The 22,647-nt window shown below is 40.4% G+C and overlaps 1 protein-coding gene and 1 long non-coding RNA gene across 2 annotated transcripts in view; one reads left to right on the top strand and one right to left on the bottom strand.

Moving 5' to 3' along the window:
• Positions 1 to 5,121: 5,121 nt before the first annotated feature.
• Positions 5,122 to 22,647, bottom strand: part of ITPRID2 (ITPR interacting domain containing 2) — a 41,778-nt gene continuing 24,252 nt past the window's right edge. The window contains exons 11-18 of the mRNA XM_064660675.1: positions 19,365 to 20,585; positions 16,704 to 16,784; positions 16,189 to 16,316; positions 14,986 to 15,136; positions 13,705 to 13,770; positions 12,630 to 13,043; positions 6,772 to 6,896; positions 5,122 to 6,373 (exon numbers count right to left, since the gene is read on the bottom strand). Of these exons, the coding sequence (XP_064516745.1) occupies positions 6,786 to 6,896; positions 12,630 to 13,043; positions 13,705 to 13,770; positions 14,986 to 15,136; positions 16,189 to 16,316; positions 16,704 to 16,784; positions 19,365 to 20,585 (2,172 nt within the window). The 3' untranslated portion in view covers positions 5,122 to 6,373; positions 6,772 to 6,785. The remainder of the gene's footprint in view (positions 6,374 to 6,771; positions 6,897 to 12,629; positions 13,044 to 13,704; positions 13,771 to 14,985; positions 15,137 to 16,188; positions 16,317 to 16,703; positions 16,785 to 19,364; positions 20,586 to 22,647) is intronic.
• Positions 20,581 to 22,167, top strand: LOC135417085 (uncharacterized). The gene is made up of 3 exons (XR_010431890.1): positions 20,581 to 20,768; positions 21,452 to 21,575; positions 22,042 to 22,167. It is a non-coding gene; the product is annotated as an uncharacterized LOC135417085 (long non-coding RNA).

Raw genomic sequence — 22,647 nt, forward strand, 5'->3', positions numbered from 1 at the left:
TATGCTAGAAATTGCTTCCTTACCAAGAATAGGGTAAGTCTAATACATTTTTCAATAAACAGAAGTGCAGGCAGTGTATATAGGTTTTAGAATTAAATTATATTGTGTTATTTCCATATGAAATCTTTAATGCAAAAACTGACTACACAAATGAATTAAACAATTATATAAAATTAGTTGTTACTGTAATTTTTTTTAAACAGAAGTTAAAATATAGAACACAGAGATGATGACAAAGGAATGAGCTTTCACAGTTTCAGAGTCTGAGTTATAAAACTCCTGTGTGAACACACACCAGTAGTCTGAAAATGAAAAGTCATCAACTGGCTATAAAAGCTCAATATGCCAAATTCGGAACATGTTTTTAAAATTCTCATTTTTGATTTTGAGACTCTTCAGATGTGCCTTATTTCTAGCCTTCTCCTCCCCCTCTGAGGACATGCTAAACCTAAAGAAGTCACAGCAAACCTCAAGATCCTGCCTGCAGCATCTGAAAGGGAGGGACTGAGCCAGCTGGACGTGTATCCGTGGCACACCTGGAGGACAGTATCTGGGTTTTGGTGACCTGGAGAAGGTGGCTGAGGCACAGTTGTTTGTTATTTCCTATACAGGTGTTGTGTGCATCAGGAAAGGATTGCTCCATGAGTAGGACAAGCCAGGAGCCAAGGGCTACCACAATTCACAGATTTCATAGGAAGCAGAACAGCTACTCACTCATTGAGGCAATTCTGGCTTTTCATCGTGCTGCTCTCTCATTGCTACCTTTTCATTACTTAACTGTTGTCCAGGCTTTCTCCTTTTATCCTGACAATGAAAGAAAAAAATGTTTCTGTGTATATTCACCCATCACTTAGCAAGCATCTATGCAGAATCACTATACAAGCTATATCAAACTATCAAGTGATTTTAATTTTTTTTAATTGTCTTGTCTCCTATTTTTACAACTTTTATAACAATATTGTGCATTTTTATTTTACATCATGAATATGAAGGATTACCATCACATCTAAAATCACATATGAAAAATCAAAGTAAATTTGCTTTATGTCAAATTACTGAGTTTCCTGAAAATCAAATCATGTATCCTTTTTATATTATCATTTTAATTCAGAAGAAAGTGTTGCATTGCACTGAAACCATCTAATCAGCAATTATTCTTTTTTATGACGTCACCCAAGTTTCAGAATTCTAGGTTTGTTCCCTGTTGAAAAAATCCTCCAAACCAAAATTTTTCCAGTAGTTTAGGTATGGTTTTGATTTATACTGCTAGTCATGACTTGAACTACTTCGGTTTCCAAATTGGGCTCTTGCTCCTTCTCCCTAATCAGGATCTTCCTGTGGCTAGTCTCACTGAAACAGATTTACCTGTGGTATAACAGAATGAAAATGTTCTGACCTATGCTGTATTTCCAGAGTAAGCCATTTGCTCAGCAGTACACAAAATCCAAAGGCAGTACAAATGCTGCCCCTCAAGGCCAAGCAGAGCAGTACTTGTGAACATCGGTGACCAGACTGCATCAGCAAGGCTCCAAGTTGTCACCTGAAAAGAGATGGCAATCAGAGCAAACTGGTGCTGAGAAAATGCTCAGCTTGGAGCATCTTGGGCATCACTTGCCTTCTAAATAAAGGCCGCCAAGGGCTTGCACACCACAGTTTTAGAGAAAGCAGAAGATACATGGCAGCTTTCCCTCTGTGAAGGTCATGGTCAGCAAAAGCACCTGAAAGAGCTTCAAGATCATATCAATTCTTTTGGCAGAGGCAGGGCCACTTCCAGTCCTCTCCAAACAGTGGACAGCAGCAGGAGCCTCTCCCGCTTCATACTCACCCCTGGCCCTGCAGCTGGCTCTGTGGCCATCCTCAGTCCTTTCCTTTCCAGGTCTCAGACACAGGGTGCGGTGGGTGAGTGGCAGCAGTACCTCACAGGCATTGCAGCACTAACCCAAATGGTGTGGGGGGCTGCTTCCACCTTTTCAGCTATTGCCTCCATCTGCTGAATGCTGAGATGCCTCCACATTTCAGCAGAGGTGACTTTTGTAGCTTTTCACTGCAACAGTGGGGGCTAGAAACATGCTTACTCACCTCAAAACCGACAGAAACAAACAAACAAATAAAAATCCTCCAAGAACTAGGCCCACAAACCTGATTTGAGCTGTGCCACAGACATAGCTCTGCAGCAGGCTAAAGACCATTCTGTCTTGGTACTAACAGGGATGGAGCTGTAATCGACCCACAGAAAATGGCTAGCTCTCAGGATTTCAAAAATATGGCCCTTGGCTTTATATTAGAATCATAGAGTCACAGAATCAGCCAACTGGATGCAGCATTGTTCACCACCACTCTCTGGGCCCAGCCATCCAGCCAGTTTTTAACCCAGCAAAGAGTACACCTGTCCAAGCTGTGGGCTGCCGGCTTCTCCAGGAGAATGCTGTGGGAGACAGCATCAAAGGCTGACTACATCCACAGTCTTTCCCTCATCCATTAAGCAGCTCACCTGGTCCTAAAAAGAGATCATGTTGGTTAAGCAGAACCTACCTTTCCTAAATCCATGCGGGCTGGGTCTGATCCTCAGGTTGTCCCGTATGCGACGTGACTGCACTCGAGATGATCTGTTCCATAACCTTCTCCACCACTGAGGTCAGGCTGACAGGCCCACAGTTCCCAGGATCCTCCTTCAGACCCCTCTTGTAGATGGGTGTCACACTGGCCAGTCTCCAGCTGTCTGGGACTTTTCTGCTTAACCAGAACTGATGATAAATGACGGAGAGTGGTGAGTGGCTTGGTAAGCTCCTCTGCCAGCTCTCTCAGTACCCTCGGGTGAATCCCATCCAGTCACATAAACTCAACTGCCTATGTGGCTCAACAGGTCACTAAGTACTTTCTCCTGGATTGCAGTGGGTCTATTTTGCTCCCTGTCCTTGTCTACCAGCTCAGGGGGCTGGTTCTCTGAGGATTACTGGTCTTTCTGTTAAAGACTGAGGGAAAGAAGCCATTAAGTACCTTAGCTTTTTCCTCATCCTTGGTGAAAATGTTTCCCACTGAGTCTAATAAAGGATGGAGATTTTCCATTATTTTCGTTGTTAATACATTTATAAAAACTTTTAACTATCTTTCACAGCAATGGCCAGATTGAGTTCTAGCTGAGATTTTGCCTTCTAATTTTCTCTCCACATGACCTAATGACAGCCTTGTACTCTCCTTGAGTTGCCTGCTCCTTCTTCCAAAGGTTCTTTTTTTTTCCCGAGTTCCAGCAAAAGTTCTCTGTTCAGCCAGATCTGTTTTCTTCCCTGCTGGCTTGTCTTTCTGCACATGAGGATGGCCTGCTCCTGCACGTCTAAGATTTCCTTTTTAAAGTATGTTCAGCCTTCCTGGACCCCTTTGTTATTAAGGACTGTTTCCCAAGGGACTATCTGAACCAGTGTCCAGTGTCCTGGACAGGTCAAAGTCCATCCCCTGGAAGTCCAAGGTAGAGGTTTTGTTAAATCCCCCCTGCCCCTCTTTACTTCACCAAGAATCAAAAACTGTATCATTTTGTGGCTGCTGTGCCCAAGACAGCCTTCGACCACCACATCTCTCATCAGCCCTTCTCTGTTTGTAAACAGCAGGTCTAGTGGGTCACACCCTCTCCTGGTAGGCTCACTTACCAGCTGTATCAGGAAGTTATCTTCCACACACTCCAGGAATCTCCTACACTGCCTCCTCTCCACTGTGCTGAGTTTCCAGCAGACATCCAGCAAGTTAAAGTCTCCCACAAGAACAAAGGCCACTAATCATGAAACATCAGCCGGCTGCTTATAGAATAATTCATCTGCCTCCTTATCCTGGTTAGGTGCTCTATAAGACTCCCACCAGGATGTCTGCCTTGTTAGCCTTCTCTGATTCTTACCTGTAGGCACTTAACCTTATCATCACTAAGCTTGAGCTCCCTACAGTCTAAACACTCCCTGATGAACAGAGCCACTCTGCTGCCCCTCCTTCCTTGCCTGTCTCTTCTGAAGAGCTTTTATCTGTCCACTTCAGCACTCCAGTCATCACCATGTTTTCGTGATGGTGACTAAGTCACAGCTTTCCTGCTGCACAGTAGCTTCCAGCTCCTGTTGTCTGTTACCAACACTGTGCATTAGTGTAGAGGCATTTCAGCTGGGTTATCGATTTGACCTCCAACACTGGCATCTCTAGGCTCATCTCTAGGGAGCCTGGTTTATCCCCCTCCCTTTTCAAACCTAGTTAAACCTCTCAAATCAGCTCTGCCAACTCATGGGCTAGAATCCTTTCTCTCCTTACAGGTGAACCCCATCTATCTCCAGCAGGTCTGGTGCCATATAAGCCACCTCGCGATTATAAAAGCCATAATTCCACCAGTGCCACCTATCTTTAAGCCACGCGTTGATTAGGTGGGTTCTCCTGTTATTCCTACAACCAACTAGCAATAACAAAGATCACTATCATAGTGAGCTTTAGAAAAACATCCAAAATATCTCTGGAATTACTGCCGGCTTTATTCACAGCAAATTTGATTGACCAATATTTATCAGCCACTAATAAAGGTGTTTTAATATGCACAGAATTCACATCAAATTCCAGGCTGGCAATAAAAAAAGGACAAGATTAATTTGCAAGGAAGGTAGGAGTTTGAATCATTAAACGAAAGAAAAACTCTCCTTGCTCAGAAAACCATTACAGTTGGATCTCCTGTGGCATTCTGGAATAGAATTGTGTACTCATTCAAGCTGCCAGGTAAAGCAGGTATCTACTGCAGCTTGCCATGTGTAAGTGCTGTCAGGGTTTATATTTCAATTTTTAAGCATGCAGAATAAGGTATTCAGAAGAGTTCTAGCTCTACTCACAGGGACAAACTCTGAGGAGAGGTCAAGACTAACCAAATTCTTGGAGCCACAACAGAGGGCAATGATTTTAAGAGTGTGGTTTTAACTGCTAACATTGCTCTCAAATTTGTATCTCACATTTCCTATGCATGAAGGGTCCCTTGAACATCTGAAAGCTTTTGGAAACCCAAGTCCTGAGCTTTCCTGCTGTTCTCCAGTCTATGTACTGTTTGATCAAATCTATGTTACTTATTTTGCCTAAGACTAAACCATGCACAATGAAAAACACTGACACAGATTATAGGCAAAATAAATATTTTATTGGTTTAATATACACCTTTTTTAAGAAATCAGCCCTTGTGTGTCTTCCTAACACAATTTAAAATTTTATAAACTTTTTCATATAATATTGTAATATTTGAAACTATTTTTGATTTAAGACCTTGACATAGTGTGAAGAGTTTTAGTGGATGGAAATGGCAAAGGAGTGAAGAGATTTCAAGCACAGCCAAAAGGGACATTACATATCCACTAAATGTCTATTTGACCACATAAAAACTCCAATGACTTCCAATTTGCTCCATTGGAACAAACGCATATTCACCAGGCTAACTGAAAATATAGTCAGTGAGGGATGGAGAAGGAAAAGAGATTTTTTCCATTTTCCCCATAATACAAGCAAGGTCATTCATCCATTCCAAGTTGCAAATCCTAATTGCTTTCAGAAGATCAGTACTTTTATTGCGTTTTGGTTAATATGAAGCAAAAGAGAACTTCTCTTGGTATGACTGCAAGTAGTCAACACCAAAAAAAACAACACAGTGCTTAAGTAAGGCACTTTCCTATAGAGGGATGAGTAAACAGTAAGGAAGCAAACAAAATTAGCTAAAAGTTATCTTCTACACAGAGATAAGGCTTTCAGTGTCAGAACTTTAAGTAGTTTTAAGTAACCTCATGTCATTCTACCACTCTGCTAATAGTAACCGCCCCAAGAATTAACAGCAATTTTTATGACAGGATTGCTTCCTTCCTCTGAAGTGGCACTAAGTAACAGCAGTGGAAACCATTATTGGTTATTTCAAGCTCTTAAAGTGGATCAGTTATTGCACAATAAATACCTCATAGAGGTCAGTGTTTGGGGAGGAGGGTTGTAGGAGTTTTTTTCTATTTTTTTTTTTTTTTAAAAGCTAGGCTGAATGCGTACGTGTTATCTATAAATTGGTTATGTCTGGAAATCTTCAAGTTTCATGATGCATCATTAGACAAAGAAGTTAGCTACATAAAAATTTACAACAGGGACATACAAATAAATAAAAAACCTTTCAGAGTGCCACAATTTTGTTGATGCTTTAAGGAAAGTAATGAACTAATTAAAGTGTCTAAGTCTTTACAGATGAACTCAAGGAAAGGTACACACCACAGAACCAAGCGTCGAACACAGTAGCCTATCTCAGCAGCTTTAACACCTCCTGAAGCAAAAACAACTTGACACTTTCACCAGTGTGTGCTGCCCAAAGCAGAATCCCACAGCATTTCCGACTATATCCAACCTTACAGAAAAAAAAAGGCAAGATGAAGATCTAAATTAGATTTTTGGAAGTCTGCTTGTTATGTTTAAGTATGTATTTTTATAATATTAATATCTAAGGCAGGCAAACTACAGAAATCCTCTTGCATGATGCATTCACATTCAAAGTCATCACAGAGCATACTGAAACTAAAAATCAAGGACCACTATATAAAAGCTGACACTAGAATGGGCCAACTATAAACCAGCTGATTTTCCAAAGCTATCCAGGATTATCAGTATTCTCTTTATTTAATGAACTTCAATTTTGATCACTTGTGTTTCAAGGGCAAAATGCAAACAAAGGAAGGTTTAAGTTAACAGTGATATTTTATACGATAAAAAAATAAAATCTGGTTCTTGCAGATGCCCAAAGATTACCTGTAGTACCAGTTTCATGGCTGTGCATCTTGTTTTGCAGTTGTAGATCTGCCTTGGGGTGATACAGCTGCTAACAATCCACTTACTATTTCTCGTCTTATTTCACCAACAATAGATTCCTTGATCTGAAAGGGATTAGCCGAAGTTTTAAGGTCAGTAAGTTATATAACCAATGGATAAAACTAAATGATATTGCAGATGCGTTTGACACTATCAACATATAAAAGCATACGCCACCAAAAAGCCAACTTTCAAAAAATGCAAATGGAAAAACATTAGAAGAATGGAAAAACAACTAAGTAATTTTGAAGTTCTTGCCAATCATATAAATGAAAACCAAACTAGTTCTATTTTTCCATATGGTAAATATATTTATGTTTTACACTTAGGATAACTGGTTTTATGCTAAGAAAAAATACATTTCAACTATGCAAAGTTCTGAAAATAGCATTTCAGGATCAAAAGCACTCCAAATGCACTGCTTCTTGACAAGTTGTTATTCTCTTGAAAAGGAAGGCAGGACTGATCTACCTCACAAATGGAGTATAACATCAGCTGTTGTTTTCATGTAATTCAAAAGGAGATGAATCCTAATCACATACTTACAGCAGGAAAGACAAACGGAGAACTCCAAGAGTTGCTTACATCATCAGTTGACCACTGGGATGTGATCTATGCAAGCAAAGACTATTTTCACAGGATTGTGACAAAGCATTTTTCCATTAAGTTTTATATAAAACACACCTAGGAGTTTCTAGTATAAGGCAACTGACAGTGGCTGAGGCTAGAACAAAGGAAGAGTGGAGTGCTGATGGCTACAGTAAAGGAAACAAAGGAGAAAAGGAGGCAAAACATAGTTCTACAAGAGCATATTATGCTGGAAAAGAGCAGGGCATGACAAACAAAAATACTATGGGCTTCTTGCAAGTACAAGAAATCTGTAGCACCAACTATTTTTTTTGGATGGTCTTCAGGAGGGACAAATCAGATGTAGTTCCAAGGGCTGAGGAGAACGACGACTGTGAGAGGGTGCAGTGGGGTAAGAGCCAGAGCCTGGCCCAGAGTCACACACAGAAGCACTCATCAGCTCAGTTAAGCAACACACTTTTCTTTTTCTTGTAAGTCTCCCCTTTTCCTGGTGCGTCAAAAGGATTAAGCAAAACGTCAGAAGGGTGGCAGCAGCATTAGCAACAGGTTGTTTATCCCTTGTTCTCTTTGGCAGGCAGTTCAATTCCTAAACCATTAGTGGCAAAGTTCCTCATTTCATTACCACTTTGCATCAAGCAGAAATTCAGAGACTATAATATTACTGGGAAACAGGTTTGCAGCTGGGTTGTTTGCTGATGAACAGACAAAAGAGAAGCCAGTGTGTAATAGGACCTGTTTTACTGTCAGCTGAAAGTCCAGAGGATGTCTACATTGATACATACACATAGATGTACAAAGCTTTAGAACCACTGTCAGCATAGTAAAGGCTTTGGTATTTAGAAATGCAGGCACAGGAAAACCTGCACAAGGCACCCCAACTGTCCAGCAGGCCACAGTCATAAGTGAGCCCCTGTGTTCTATCCATTTTTCTTCTTCAGTATCACATGGGGTGGTTCTGTGAGTGTGCTACAAAACAGTCATTCTGTGCCCTTCTCTCAACAGATAGACAAAAATAAACCTCACTTTCCAAAGAAAACTGATAAAAGCTTCCCAAATTAGCAAATAAATGGTCTAGTATGACAGACAGTCTTGTGACAAGAGACTGGAAGCAAAGCAGCTCCTGTTCTATTCTCGGCTCTTCCAACAACTTCTGGCTTGACCTTGGTGCCATTTGAGCTCTCTGCTTCTCACCTTCCTGTCTGGATGGTAACTAGGCCACCCTCCACTGCCTCTTTTCACTGCCACTGCTTCCTCCCCCCTCTCCAGCCTCAGCAAGGTCATTCCTGTGTGATGAGCACAGCACTGATTCCTGCAGTGACTCAGTACCACGCGTGTGTCATGACCAATGGCCAATATTTGTCTTTTCCCTTAAAAATCATTTAGGGCAAGGTGCACATTCTATTTGCTCTGCAGAAGACACAGCCTGCTGCCAAGGCTTCCTCTGCACAAAAGACAGAAAAGCAGTCAATGAATGCTCCATCAGTTATTTTTAGCGGCTGAATGAAAAATGATCATTTGAAAGAGGAGAGAACCACTCATTTATGGTACATATACTACATTGGTACAACACTAATATTCAATATTGCAATGATGACATAGTACCACATTCATAGATAGCTTTACAACAGTAAATCAGTGATCTTTCTCCCAAGTAAAGAGTTACCATTACTGTAATATGTTGCTGCTTAATAAAGAACTGACTGTGAGTGAAATGTGCCACTGTGTCAATTCTGAAGATTGGTGTTCTTCATCTACTAATGACAAATGGGAACGAGGCTTTTCACAGTCCTCCTGCTTCTGATCTTGAGGTACATTTCCTAAAATTAAAAGTATTATTTTCTACTCTATTTTCTTCCTGTGCCACTTTTTCATGGCAGCAGCTAGCGAGTTTTTATGCTCAAGATAGTAAGATGAGGAAACCAACACTTGCACACAGGAAGTATGAACAACCAACATATATTTTTGATCAGTGTTGAGCTAACACGGATTTGAATGGAAAATGGAAAGGAAGATTCTCTATCAGACCATCTCTCTCTCATAAAGACTCATTACAGCCTCTTAAAACAGATGTTGACAGGAAAATCATACATTTCTTTATAATGTAACTTCATTGTCATTTAAGATAGAGAACCATTGGCAAAATCAAAACTTCCATTGCTCTTAAGCAGAAAGCTTTTTAAACTTCCACATTTTTTAAACTGGAGAAGAGGACAATGAGAGGGCCTGGTCTCACTCCTAGTGACACTGTGACCTACAAGTAAAGCAATAAGTACTTCACGTGAGACTCCAGTGGAGGTTAAGCTGTATTTTCATCCAAACAAGAGAGCTACTATTTGACATTTTATCATTTCATGTTGTTGGATGTTTTTCTGTAGGAATTAGTCCATTAATGCTAGAAGTTAATACCATGGGATTTTTTAATGCCAGCAAATAGTTACAGGTCAAAGCTCACATGCATTACAGCCCACCCAGGCATATCACACCCACTGCCTCACTTTTCTTTCCCCAACACAAGGTCACGCAGCTACAGAGAACGGGAGGAACAAGCAAGGGTTTAATATTTGTGAGTGCATACATCAGGAATGCATCCTACCAGATTTCATTCCTTTGACAATGAAACTGGAATTCCTTTGCTAACAACAGGGCTACTTAAGCAAGGCATATTTCAATTTATGCTCTGTTTTAGCTCTTATGAAATACAAAAGGTTTTCCTGACCAATGTTTAAAAGCATGTTCTGGGTCTGCAAAATATACCAGGTGCTTTGAGCCAATGCATCTCCACTTTGACCTGCAAGACTTATCCTGAGAATCTTGAGTTGATACGAAAACCACTGCCAATGAAGTTAAACTGAAGGACAATCTCTCTGTGTGCTCAAACATTTACGAAGTGACTCAAGTTCAGTTATTTGCTGACTACTCATCTTTGAATAGTAGCCTCTCAGTTCAGTGTGGATTCTTTCAGCATTACAATGTCCTCAGTGCCACACAACCCAAATAACAATCTCTGTGCAAAGAGTACGTAACTTTATTTGCCATCAATTAATGAAGCTAAAGAGGAACTTTCACACAGGCTAACCTTAGAGAAAATATTGACTGAAATAACTCCGTCCTTTGGCTCCAGCTCTCTTTATTGTCTCTGCTGGCTTTTGCAGGATATTGGAATTCCAGTTGTCCTTCCTATCTCAGTTTCTCCTTTAGCAACCCTCCACCGTGACACCCTCCCCTGATACACAGCCTGTATACATATACATACAAATGCCCCATTCTGGCTTCACCGCAGAATCAGCAGCAAAGTGCAAGGTGTAATAAATATCTCATGTGAAAGTCCCTGAGCATTAGGCAAGGAATCTCTTCAAAAAGACTTAAAAAAAAGAATGAACCAGAAAGAGAGAGAATTTGGGATGTCTGGGACTATTTTATGGTATCTCCAAAACAAGGCCTTTCTCAAGACTCCTTCCAACCCTAGTTACTTTAGAGAAGATGGCAGCAGGAGGATTACGGAGATCAAGACATATGAATGTTTGCCACTGTCTCATTCTTCCCTTGACTTTCAAAGTAGAGACGAACATTGCAGCATCACAAAGTCCACTGTAAAGATCAGTGATGGCCAGGTGTTCAGATCCTAATACCAAGTACAGGTCTGGTGGTACCTCACTGTGAGCTGACTGCAGTACCCTTCCTTCCACAGGATAATGCCACTTTCCATAACTCATCCCACTGACTCTAATGGGGCTATTGATGGGATGAAGCACTCACTACTCAGCATGATAAGGCTACTTACTGAAAGCTGGTCTCCATTTCACCTCACTGCCAGTCTTCACCCTCTTAACCCCAGATGGTTAATGCTTGTGGCTATGCATTATTCTTTGCACTCCCAGCTCTGGTTATTTATGGAGTTGATCAAAGGTAAACAAAGTAAATATCTTTGCATGCTTTGAGCTATTCAGAACACTCCTTGGTAATGCTTTACTGCTTCACAATCTCACTGTAAAGTGCCTGACACATAGCAAAGCCCACAGTTAGTCAGCCAAGAAAACATCTCTACTTTGCAGAGACAGACCCAGCAGACTCTTGTCATCAGATGATGAGTAAAAGGCTACCTTATGGTCTAGTACACTGCCTCTTTCTGCACTAAGAGAAGAGGGGTGAAGATGTGGAAAAAGATTCCCCTGGGACTACAGCTCTTGTTTTATCATGAGATGAGTGGCCTGCATCTCATCTGTTTTAAAGACAAAACTAAGGCAAAGCTGGTTCCAATTACAGCCTCAAGAAAGGCAGATCTGGAAGGTACCACAGTGTTACAGCCTGGCCTGTTCTACATTTCTAGGTGTGACACCTTGCCTGTCTTTTAAGTGGTTTATGGCAGAGCCATGCAAAACCTTTAAGGGACAAGCTAAAGGCTAAGGGTCCAATGACTCTCAGCTAAAGGCTAAATTCCCATTTTTGTATTCACAGCAGAGTTCACTCCACTTTTTCACAGGCACTTCCTTTCAGAACAAGTAGTTTCTTTGGCTTCGTTTTCCCATTTATTTTACTTGCCAGAAAGCAGATCATGCCACTTACAAACAAAACACACAGTTTTAGTCCTGTTTTTTAACCTGGCCTACAGGAAAAATAACCAAGCACTCTCCACTTTCATTGACTACCAATAAAAGTAGTCCAATAGGATTGGTCCAACATCAGTCTTAAAGTCTGAAATAACTTCTCATCCGCCTTCAGCTTGCTTTACTTATATTCTACAGTCCTTAGAGGTTGGGGTAGAGGGACTGGGAAAGTATGTTTACCATTTACTGCAGCGTTGTTTCGGAAACATTATTTCACCATTCGAATTAACTCCAACTTGGCATTTTAGCAAGCAAATATGACACAAATTTTTTCTTGGCAATCTGAAATACTACTTCTTGCTTATTTAACCAAGTAGTTGAGATGACAAGTTCTTTGCCACCTGGACTTACAGTAGCAACTAGCTATTAATTTATGTGCTAATCACTATCACTGAATAAAACATCTGCTGCTTTGCACATGAATATAACTGTGGCTTGAACACCTAGTGACAAATTCTGAGCCTTCAGACACAGTGCAGTAACAGTACAGAGGCGTGGCTTGAGAGGGAAGAGAATATGCCAATGGACAGGAGTTACAGCCAGCCTGTCCTCAGGTTTCAGTAAACACTGTTCAAACATCCTATATCTCAGTCCCTCCTTCCTCACCTCCCGTATGACTTGTTGCAGCTCCTCCTGCTCCACAGTTTTGTGGATTTCATCAACTGAAGGCATGAGAGGGACTTTTTCAAGTTGGTGCTCCACCTCTGGCTTGGGGTCTGCAAGCTCCTCAGAGCTTTCCACCTGCTGTCCAGTGCCTGCTCTCACTGGGGGAGTTGGTGTTAAGGCAACAGAGGCTCGGTACAACTTCTTGCTTTGACTCTTAGACTTTCCTGTTAGTTCAGAGGATCCAACACCAGCTTTTCTACCTGCGTGGCCAGAGCACACTGAAGAGGAATCTGAGTTTCCATGGGAGAATACGGACTCTGTACCCTCTGCTGGGAGAGTTTCTAGTCCAAGATCTCCCAGTCCCAAACCCAGTTCAGACTTCAGAAATGACTGCTCTCGAATAAGTTCAGAGACCTAGGGATTCATAAAAGAAACAGTCGTGAATAAGCATACAAAGAAAGTCACATACAAACACAACTATGTTTTCTTGCTATTTATTTAATCACTTACTCATTCCTTCCATGTAACAAATACAGCTATAAAATAAATACATGCTTTGCCTTTATGACTGCAACAAAGAGAATAATAAAAAGGAATGTGCTTTTTTGAAAGCCAACATAAATAAAAATTGTGGCAGTTCCCCAAGCCACTGACTTTTGCAATACTTATACATCTTGCCAGAGCCATTGACAGAGACACACGTAAGTGGTTTTGTTTGTTTGTTCTTTTCTTTCTGCAGTTTTTGAACTACTTGTTTTCAGTAGCATAAAATGTACAGAAATCTAAAAGATAACTTTTCCCTAGAAAAATTCACCCTGTAGCCATTGTATCAACTAAATGCAAACAACATCTCACTTCTACATATTCCTCTTAAAAGCAAACAAGCCTTTAGAGCTACTTACACCTATAGTTAAATTTGCTTAAGGAAAATTGCAGTTGTTCATAACAAAGCTATTCAAGGGAGTAAAGTATTTCTCAAATTATGTGTCAAATTATTCTCCTGCAACCTTTTTTAAAGTAAACTCTTTGTGGTTCTTTTTCTCAGTAAAACATACAGCACACAACAATTACTTACTGGTTCAATGACATTCAGTGGAGATGGACATGACAGATTATCAGCACTTCTGCTTCCATACATACCCTGAAAAATTAAGTCAGGTTAATGCACTGAGGATTTGTTTAGAGTTGTCAGAAGCTAATATATAAACATTCTGCATCTCAGACCATTTTCTGTAAAACCAGAAATCTGGAAACAGGAAGCAAAGCTGGTTGGAGAAAGTTTGTTTCAGTAATTTTTAAAGCTGGCCCTCTTCTATAAAAGGATTTACAAATAAAAAGATATTTATATGGTTCAAAGAATGCAAGTTTGGCTTGAGATCACAGTAATACCATATTTTCCTGTTCTTGGGTTTCAATTTTTTTCCTATGACAAAATACTGAAGAGGAAGATGTGTCCTGTGCCTGTGCTGTTTCTACAGAAGAGGATTGGCTGAGAAAGAGGAATGAAACCCAGGAAGAACATATGATACTTTTTGTCTGTGCTTCTTTTTGTTTGGCTGATGACAGACTTGCAGAAAAAAGAGGAACAGTCTTCTATTGAGTGAAAAATAGGAGAAAGTACATTGCCATGCCACCAATAAACACACAAGCGTCTCTTTTATTCCCCCTTCTGCTTCTGGGCAGTGTTTGTGGGAGTAGAGCTTCTCCCACTGCTTTACAGGGAGTCATAGGTTCATCTCAAAGAGCTACAAAAGGCAGCAGAGGAAAAAACTGAAGATGACAACTGGATTTTCCTGGGGGCTTTTTTGTGCCATAGATTGACAGAAGTAGAGAGAAAGAACACTCCATATATTGGGAGAGAAATGTTGTGAATTTCTCATCTCTCTGTTCTCATTTCACAAGAAAATCAGTGTAGAGAAATGCCAGAAAGACTATCACCATCCCCCAATTATTGTAGACATGAGCACTACCTACCAAAACTGAGAATTCAGGGCCATGACAAGGAAAAAGAAGAAACCACTGATGGAAGAGGTCTGCCTCAGACCTAAAACCTCAGAAAGTATGTGTTGATACTTATTATCACCAAGAAAGTCACACACCTTTTTCCCAAGATGAAATGCAGACTGAAAATAAGAAAATATGACCCCTGATAATACACACAGCCTCATTAGATTCCCCAGATATCATCCCACTCTCAGAGTTTTAATAGTTATGAGTTATTATTTGTCCCTGCTCATTGCAGGAGGGTTGGGTTAGATGACCTTTAAAGGTCCTTCCTAGCCCAAACTATTCCATGACTCTATGATGAACATTACACTGTGAAAACACATAATGTTGTTGTAAAAATAATACTTACTATGTGTGTCTGAGGTCTGTAAGGTGAAGACATGTGCAGACTTCTCAGCTGGTCTTCCAAAGCAAGCAGGCGTTCTTCTAACTGCATCTCTAACTCCTGTAGCTCCATGCGGACAGACTTTCTCAGGCCCTGTAGCTGATCAGCTTCATATCTACACCAAGACCATCACAAAAAGAACAAAGCATTCACTGCACTCAGCTGCACACTGCAAAGGGACAACTGAGCAGAACAGTCCCATGAGTAAAGGACTTCATACAAGAGAACTCAAAGTGGAACACAGAAAACTCATGGAAAATTTTCATAGCGAAATTAGCTGAACGCCTAAATGGAACAGAAGTCTTTCTCCACTTGTAGAAAATATATATGTTTTCAAGGAGAAAACAAAACAACACAGTGTATCACAGAATATTCTCCAAAAATTTTAGCTTTAAATGTTTAAATACGTGCAAGCCAAAGAAATCAGCATTTATACATATATCTAATCAAACTCAATTTAAAACTGATAAGAACAACAACCACAGAGCAATTCAGTAATCACGTCTTACTTCTCCTGTGTTGTTACAGACTCCCTAGCAGTTGCAGCTACATTTTGGCCAGGAAGCCATTGTCTAAGGACAATCTAACTGATTTCAAACATGTTTACTTTTAAAATGATAGGTCAAGAGCTGATTCAACTAAACTAAATATATAAAAGCAGTTTAAAAAATTATTCCACCTCATACTGCAACTTATGGTAAGCACAAACACATGGAGTTAGAATATGAATGCCATCTGTAGCCTGCCGAGTAGCCACTGAAAGTTGGAAAAGTATCTGACTGCTACAATGTTCATTCTTATTTACACCTACAAAGATGGGTGGGGGGAGAGATCTAAGATAAAAATCTTTAAGACTTTTTCTGCTGCAATATCCTTTGTTCAAGTACCCTGTCATAAAAGTCCTTAAAATCTGCAGCTGTAGAATCACTTTGGAGAAAGGATGAAGAAAAAAAAAATCATCAATTAACAGAAATAGAGGTTAGAAGAAACAAAGAGTAAAAAACTCTAGAATGAAGAAATAGAGTAAACAAGGTTTGGCAAAAACTCAGCTTTACTATTGTTCAAATTGAAACTAATTGATTTCTTGCTCTGATTTCAGGGGCAGTGACATATTTCCTGATACATCAACGTATTTTCTCTTTTTTTTTTCTTTAAAGATCATTTTACCTTTCCTCTTCTGTCATGTGCTGATAAACTGTGGTCTGTTGACGCAACATAGTCAATTCCAAATCCATCATTTGGGTTCTGAATAAGTTTAGATTTCTCCTCACCACTTGTAGCTCCTGGAAAGTATTCTTGGGAGGGAGAGAGGGGGGAAATACAAAAATTAATTACATGGGAAAAATTAAAATAAGTTTGGATCCTGTAACAACATTTTCCCAGATGAGCCCTTTGAGTTAACAGCACCTCAGCAACTTCAGCATACGATGGAAGCTGCCAGTTGTGCATTCACAATTTCTCAAGAAAACAACATTTTCAGCTGCATCATACAAGCAAACACGTGAAGGGGTTTCTGTGTCTTTAAATTAATTCCCTTTTAACATTATTTGCAGGATGAAGCCTTCTGTTATCTCTTGAGAGAAAAGACAAGGAACTGCCCAAAGTTAGCACAATCTGTGATACATTTAGGATGTTTCTTCATATTCAATTTTTACTCAGTATCACTACATAGGCTCACTTACTTCATAGAGAGGTAGAATAGATGATCTCTGAGTAGTGTAACCAGTGGCAGCTGAAAGATCCTGACCCCTCATCACTGGGTACTAGGGAAGAAACAAACGATTTGAAATGGGAGAGTCAGCCATCTCGTTTATGAACTCATCCTCTCAAATGTGCAGACACTTCAAAAGCAGCCACTGTTAAAACACACCCCTTCTGGCATTGAAATTTCTTCTATGTAAATACTGTGGCAGGAATAGGAAACATTAAAAAATGGCAGCACAACCTCTTAAGTAATGCATGTGCACCAAAGCTCTTCAATGCAAGTTTGCTGTGGTTGAAAAACCAAATTAATCCTGTCTGACACAGTGAGTAGAAACAAAAACTAAGTTTTTCTGCACAAAGTATTTTATGCCCGAAAACTCAGTAGTCTAAACTGTCTTAGCTAATGATAAAAAGAACAACTTCAAAACCAGAACTGAGCAAATTAAACTGTGTCCTATTTTGAAATCATGATTACAGTCATATTTGTTGTGGGATTTTCCTCAGTTCTTAGTTTGGGAGGTTTTTGTTCATTTTGGTTGTTAGTCTCACTCCATTGCCTACATCCAAAGAGCCCTGTTTGCTAATGATCTCTCACTAAAACAAGATTGTTGAAGAATTTCTATTTGCATGTTGCAACAACATATGGAGCAAACAGATAAAACTCAGGAGTTATTACATGTAGAGACAGGGCACAACAAAGAACAGTAGAAATAGCAAAAACATTTACCTTTTCAAACATGAAAAAGACAGCTTGTCCAACATAATTTTGAAAGAATTCAAAAGACTATTGATATGCCATGGAAAATTTGAAGCATGTCCATTCATCCAGAGAAGCTGTGCTCAAACATGATCACATCAAGGGGATGGGTTTGTTTTTCCTCTGCCAGCTTTCTCTTGTTCCCTGTTCTATCAGGAATTTATCTATTCCTCTTTATTCCTTCCTAAAATCGTAATCATGTTTGAAACATCTCAACTTTTTATTTAGCCACCAAGTATGCTGTGTGCCAAATTTGATCTCTGCTGTAGGAAAAAACAAGGAATACATTTTCATACAAACCTCTGCAACGAGAAGGGCCGAGCCCCCAAAATGGAACTAGTCTAGACAAAATATGTTGGAGGAAGTGGTCTAGGAGATGTTACTGTCCCCTCTAGTGATTTTTTTTTTCTATTTTTAAATTAAACTATCTTTAGCATGATTTCTGGTTTAATACAGAGGTTTCTTCTTCAGTACGTTTAGTTACCATAGTATATGTCATAAAAGTACTGTAGCACACTGTAACCTTACACAAATCAAGGCTGCAATCGGTATACATGAGGAAATTCTACAAAGAAGGTTAAATTCTGGAAATATTTCCTCCCAGGCACACCATCCACTACCTTGAGCAATGGCTGACTTAAAATGCAGTTGGTCTCAGCTTCCTGCTGCAGAGCTGGTCACAGTACCAAACTTGCTCTGAGAAACAGGGCCAGATGGTATAACCAAAGGAAGAGTGGACTCACCTCTAACTTCTAACAAATGGCAGAATTAACAAAATAACAGGTCCAGAAAAAGCCCACTACAGCCTACCATCTGCAATATGGTGCAGCCAGGCACGTGTCTGTTCTTGGGCTAAACCCACAGAAATCGTAGGTCTACAACTAGGTCTATTCATAAAGAGAGACTGAACTGCTCTGCCCACAGAGCCTCCTGCAGGAGCTTGCAGGCTCCTAAACTGGATCACTACCTAAGAAAACAGTGGTACCAGGATGGGAGAGAAGGGACAGCCGCAACTGGGAGGGGAGGAGCAGAAGGTGAGGCAGAAATTGGTAAAATACATGTGCTTACATTCTTCAGTATTTCTTTTCTGAGGAGATGGACAAAATTTCACATGCTCTGACAAAATCAATTCTTAATAAATGACTGATAATATCAGGAACATGTTGACTAGCTCCAGCGTTGAAAGTGCAAAAAATTGGCATGAAACAGCACAGAAACAGATAGAGATCAATCAGTGACATGACAAGTGAAGCTATGCGACTTGCCAGGAGAAAATACATTTTTATTAGTTGGATAGGAAGTATGTCAAAGAGCAGAAGAAAAGTCAAAGGACTAACCAGATCACTCTGTGATTCTATGAATATGTATTTTTAAATCTAAAGCAAATGACTCTCATCTTAATGGCTGATAAAGAGTACACTGTTCCTCCCTCCCACCCAAGGATATCTATAAAAGCTAAAAAATAAAAAATATTTTAAAAAAATCCAAATCAATCTGAGTCAATTGCAATAAGAAAGCATTAAATGCAAAAATAATGGCGCACTGGAGAGATGACCATAGAATCACAGAATATCCTGACTTGAAAAGGAGCCACAAGCCCAACTGCTGGCCCTGCACAGGAAAACCAAGAGTCACAACACGTGCCTAAGAGCATTGTCCAAACGCTTCTTGAGCTCTGCCAGGCTTGGTGCTGTGACCACTTCCCTGAGGAGCCTGTTTCAATGTCCAACCACTCTCTGGGTGAATAACCTTTTGCTAATATCTAACCTAAAACTCCCCACTTTAAACACTTTAAATTTGCCACTTTAAACAGAAGCTCCTAAAACAGCAGCAAAAAATAAGATGCCCTTTTCTTCAGGGGCAAAATTTGGCTTCCTCTTACCTGTGAGAGGTTCTGCAGAGAGTTTCTGATGTCATGTAGGACCCTGCGTAGCTGCATCTCCACAGTGGAGGGTGGGTTGACGGCAAGAGGTCGATGAGGAACTCCAGTATGCCTTGGAAAGAAGGGACAGTTGAAGGGGGAAAGCATGGCACTGAAGGAAGAGCCAGAGATGCTTGGGACACTGTGGGTGCTGAGCGTTCTCATGTGCTCGCACAGTGGTCTGTCCTGCCACTCGGTGGGGAGGGAGTGGAGGGAGCACGTTGATTGGGACATGTGTGCTGGTGTGTGCAGCGGGCAGCTGTGTACCCTGGTGGGACTGAGCTCCTCAGACAGCCTGTTGGGCCCAGTCTGGGGCACTTCTTTCTTGGAGGATGAAGGCGCAATAAACAGTGTGGATTTGCACACCGGCTGGCTGGCGGCTGCCTCATCCTCGCTTTTGTCATTCTCAGATGCTGCTTTCTCATCATGTGTGTACTTGTAGGTGAAAGAAGGAGGACTGCACAGCGTCTCTTTTCCTGGAGTTAACTGGACATTTACAGAGGACACCACTTTCACTGGATTCAGCAGTGCAGTTGGGAGAGACTGAGAGCGCCTCAGAGGATAGCCTGATTCAGCAAACAAAAGTCTCTGCTTCCTCAGATGATCTTTTGACTTAAGCAGAGTGCATCTGGCCCTGGAATCAGAAGATGAGCTGATGATCCTCATCTCGGCTCTTTGCAAGGCGACTTGAACTCTGTCTACAGGTGATGTGGAGGAACTATCACCTTCCAAAGACTCCATTGACCTGAGGATATGGTGTGTGTGGTACTGAGGAAACTCAAACACACTGCCTTCCTCCAGCAGGTCCAATTCTTTTTCCTTGTTGGAAATGTCTTCCTCTTTAGAGCCGACCTCCCCTTGGACTGTCTCTGATATATGAGATGACTTGCTTTCTTGTCCTTGATTTTTTTCCGTTTTATAGTCAATAGTTTTTCTATCTTCACTCCTGTTACCAGAAGGTGCCCCTACCTTTCGTCTCTCTACTTGAGAGATAATATCCTCTTCATCATCATCATCCTCGTCCTCCTCTTCATCATCATCTTCTTCCTCCTCCTCAAACTTATTGAAACACGGCAGTTCCTTGGCTATCGGTGTCTTCTGTTCCTCACTATGTGACGTCACAGTTGTCTCACTGTCACAGCTGTCAGCACTGCTTCCCATGCCCTGCAAAGACTCCTGAACCTAGGACACATAAGAGACAGCAAAGGAGTGAACATACTGGAGACTCAACTACTGCCTTCTCCAATTCCATATTCATTGGGCATTGGAGTGGGGAGCAGAAAGACTAATGCAGTTAGTGTGCAAGAGACACAGTGAAGGAGAACAAAGAAACCATGATATCAGATACATTACAAGCACAGTCAAGTATGTCACCAGAAGATTTTTTTCTTTTTTAAAGAGAAAACACTTCACACATTCTTTTGATTTGACAATAACTTCTATATTGCCAGAAGAATAGAAGTGGCAGTAGGGTAAAAGAGTAAAATGCTAGTATTTTAGGGAATGATGACTAATGGATAGCTGGGTGACGGTACATAGCATCTCCCATATACAAAGGTTCACAGTGGTGAAATGAAGGGTGGTATTAGGAAATGTATCCAGAGAAGTGAGGAGAACTGCAGACTGTAGTGAAACTACTGTTACAGGACAACACTAAGAATGGGAAAACCAGTCTGCCCTGTTTTAAGTTACAGAATTGTTGAAGACTGATAATCTCACATTAGGATGCTAATCTCAATAGAAGACTGCATTCAGTACTATTAGCTCATCCTTCCTTCCTTTCTCCTGATACTTCTTCCCCTTTTCATTCTAAATCACAGTTTAAACCAGAGCACGTGTAAGGGAGCCAATTTAACAGGTAACAAATGGCAGGAAAAGCATTTTTATGAGAAAGGAAAAAAGAGGTCTATGCATATTCTTTAGGTTGGCCTGACCGACTGGTGTAAAGCGGACAAGACATTTTCCTAAGAGAACTATAAAGTACAGTCTTGCAAGTTTACCATAGTTGGTGCATGAACTAAAAATTCTCCCATCTCTGATTTTTACAGCTCTCACTGCCGTTAGGATATTAATTATTAGTTCCTTACAAAGACATTACGTATGGTGTATGCCAGGCTATATATAGTTCCTTCTCCAACCACCTAGAAGATTTCAGTCACAAAGGTCATCTTTGTAAGTATGCATTGCACTTAAGAACACAGCCACAAAATATTATGACTGTGCACATTCAGATACTTTTCAAATTAAAACTATTATAAGAATAAAAGATTATAATGTCTAGGTGAAATCACGTGGGCTATGTGTGTCTATATCTGGGTCTCTAATCCTCCATCGCATTGTTCAGTTATGAGTAAGGCAAGTAAAACTTCATGAACTTGGATGGAGAATTCTCTAGTTTCTTTGGCAACATGAAACTCCCTCGCAGAATATCCCATCTCAATATAAAAATCTCCCTCGGAAATTTTTATTTTTGAAGTCAGAGATGAAAGGCAATGTAGTTCAAATTTTGAGTTTTCTTCTGAGTTTCAGAGATAAGCTATGGCTGCTAGAGTCAATTATTTAACAGTAGATGGCACTAACTTACCATACTTTTAAGAAACAATATAGACTCCTCTGTATCCCCTTCATCTTTTCACAGGTTCTCTTCACTAGCTGCCAAGTTCTCATTACCCCATGCCTCATCATTCACCCATTTTCTGAATTCAGCTCAGCACTTTGTCTCAATAAAGCAGTGAAGGTGGCAGAAGAGAGCCTAGCAACTCCATGGTACAAACCTTGTGCAGTCTCAATACACCTTTTCAAAACAGCATAACAGAAAGCAGAAAAATCTCTTCCCTTCACAGCCAACACAGATATCAGATAAACACAGATAAACTCCACCAGTATTCCAGTGAAGGGGCAACTTAGCTGCAACATGGTTTTAATGGACTCTTAATCAGGTTGCAACCAATATAAAGATCAGGAGTGACCAACTCTAATCTGATTCACCTTTCAACATGCCTGTCAACTTCAGTGCAGCCATGGTTTAGTAGAGAGCAGAACAACTCAGACTATTATGCCTTTGCAGAGACTCAGGCTTATAATTTCCTTTATTCACTTTCTTCTCTTGGAAAGCATAAGCTTATGTTTAAGGGACACACAAAGACTAGCACTGTCTTGGTTTTTATTTTGGTACTCAGTTGAAAAACTACAAAATTGGAAAGCACAGAATACCAGTACCAAAAGGGAAAAGCAACACTGATGC

Source organism: Pseudopipra pipra, chromosome 7 (assembly GCF_036250125.1).
Source record: "Pseudopipra pipra isolate bDixPip1 chromosome 7, bDixPip1.hap1, whole genome shotgun sequence".
NCBI lineage: Eukaryota > Metazoa > Chordata > Aves > Passeriformes > Pipridae > Pseudopipra > Pseudopipra pipra.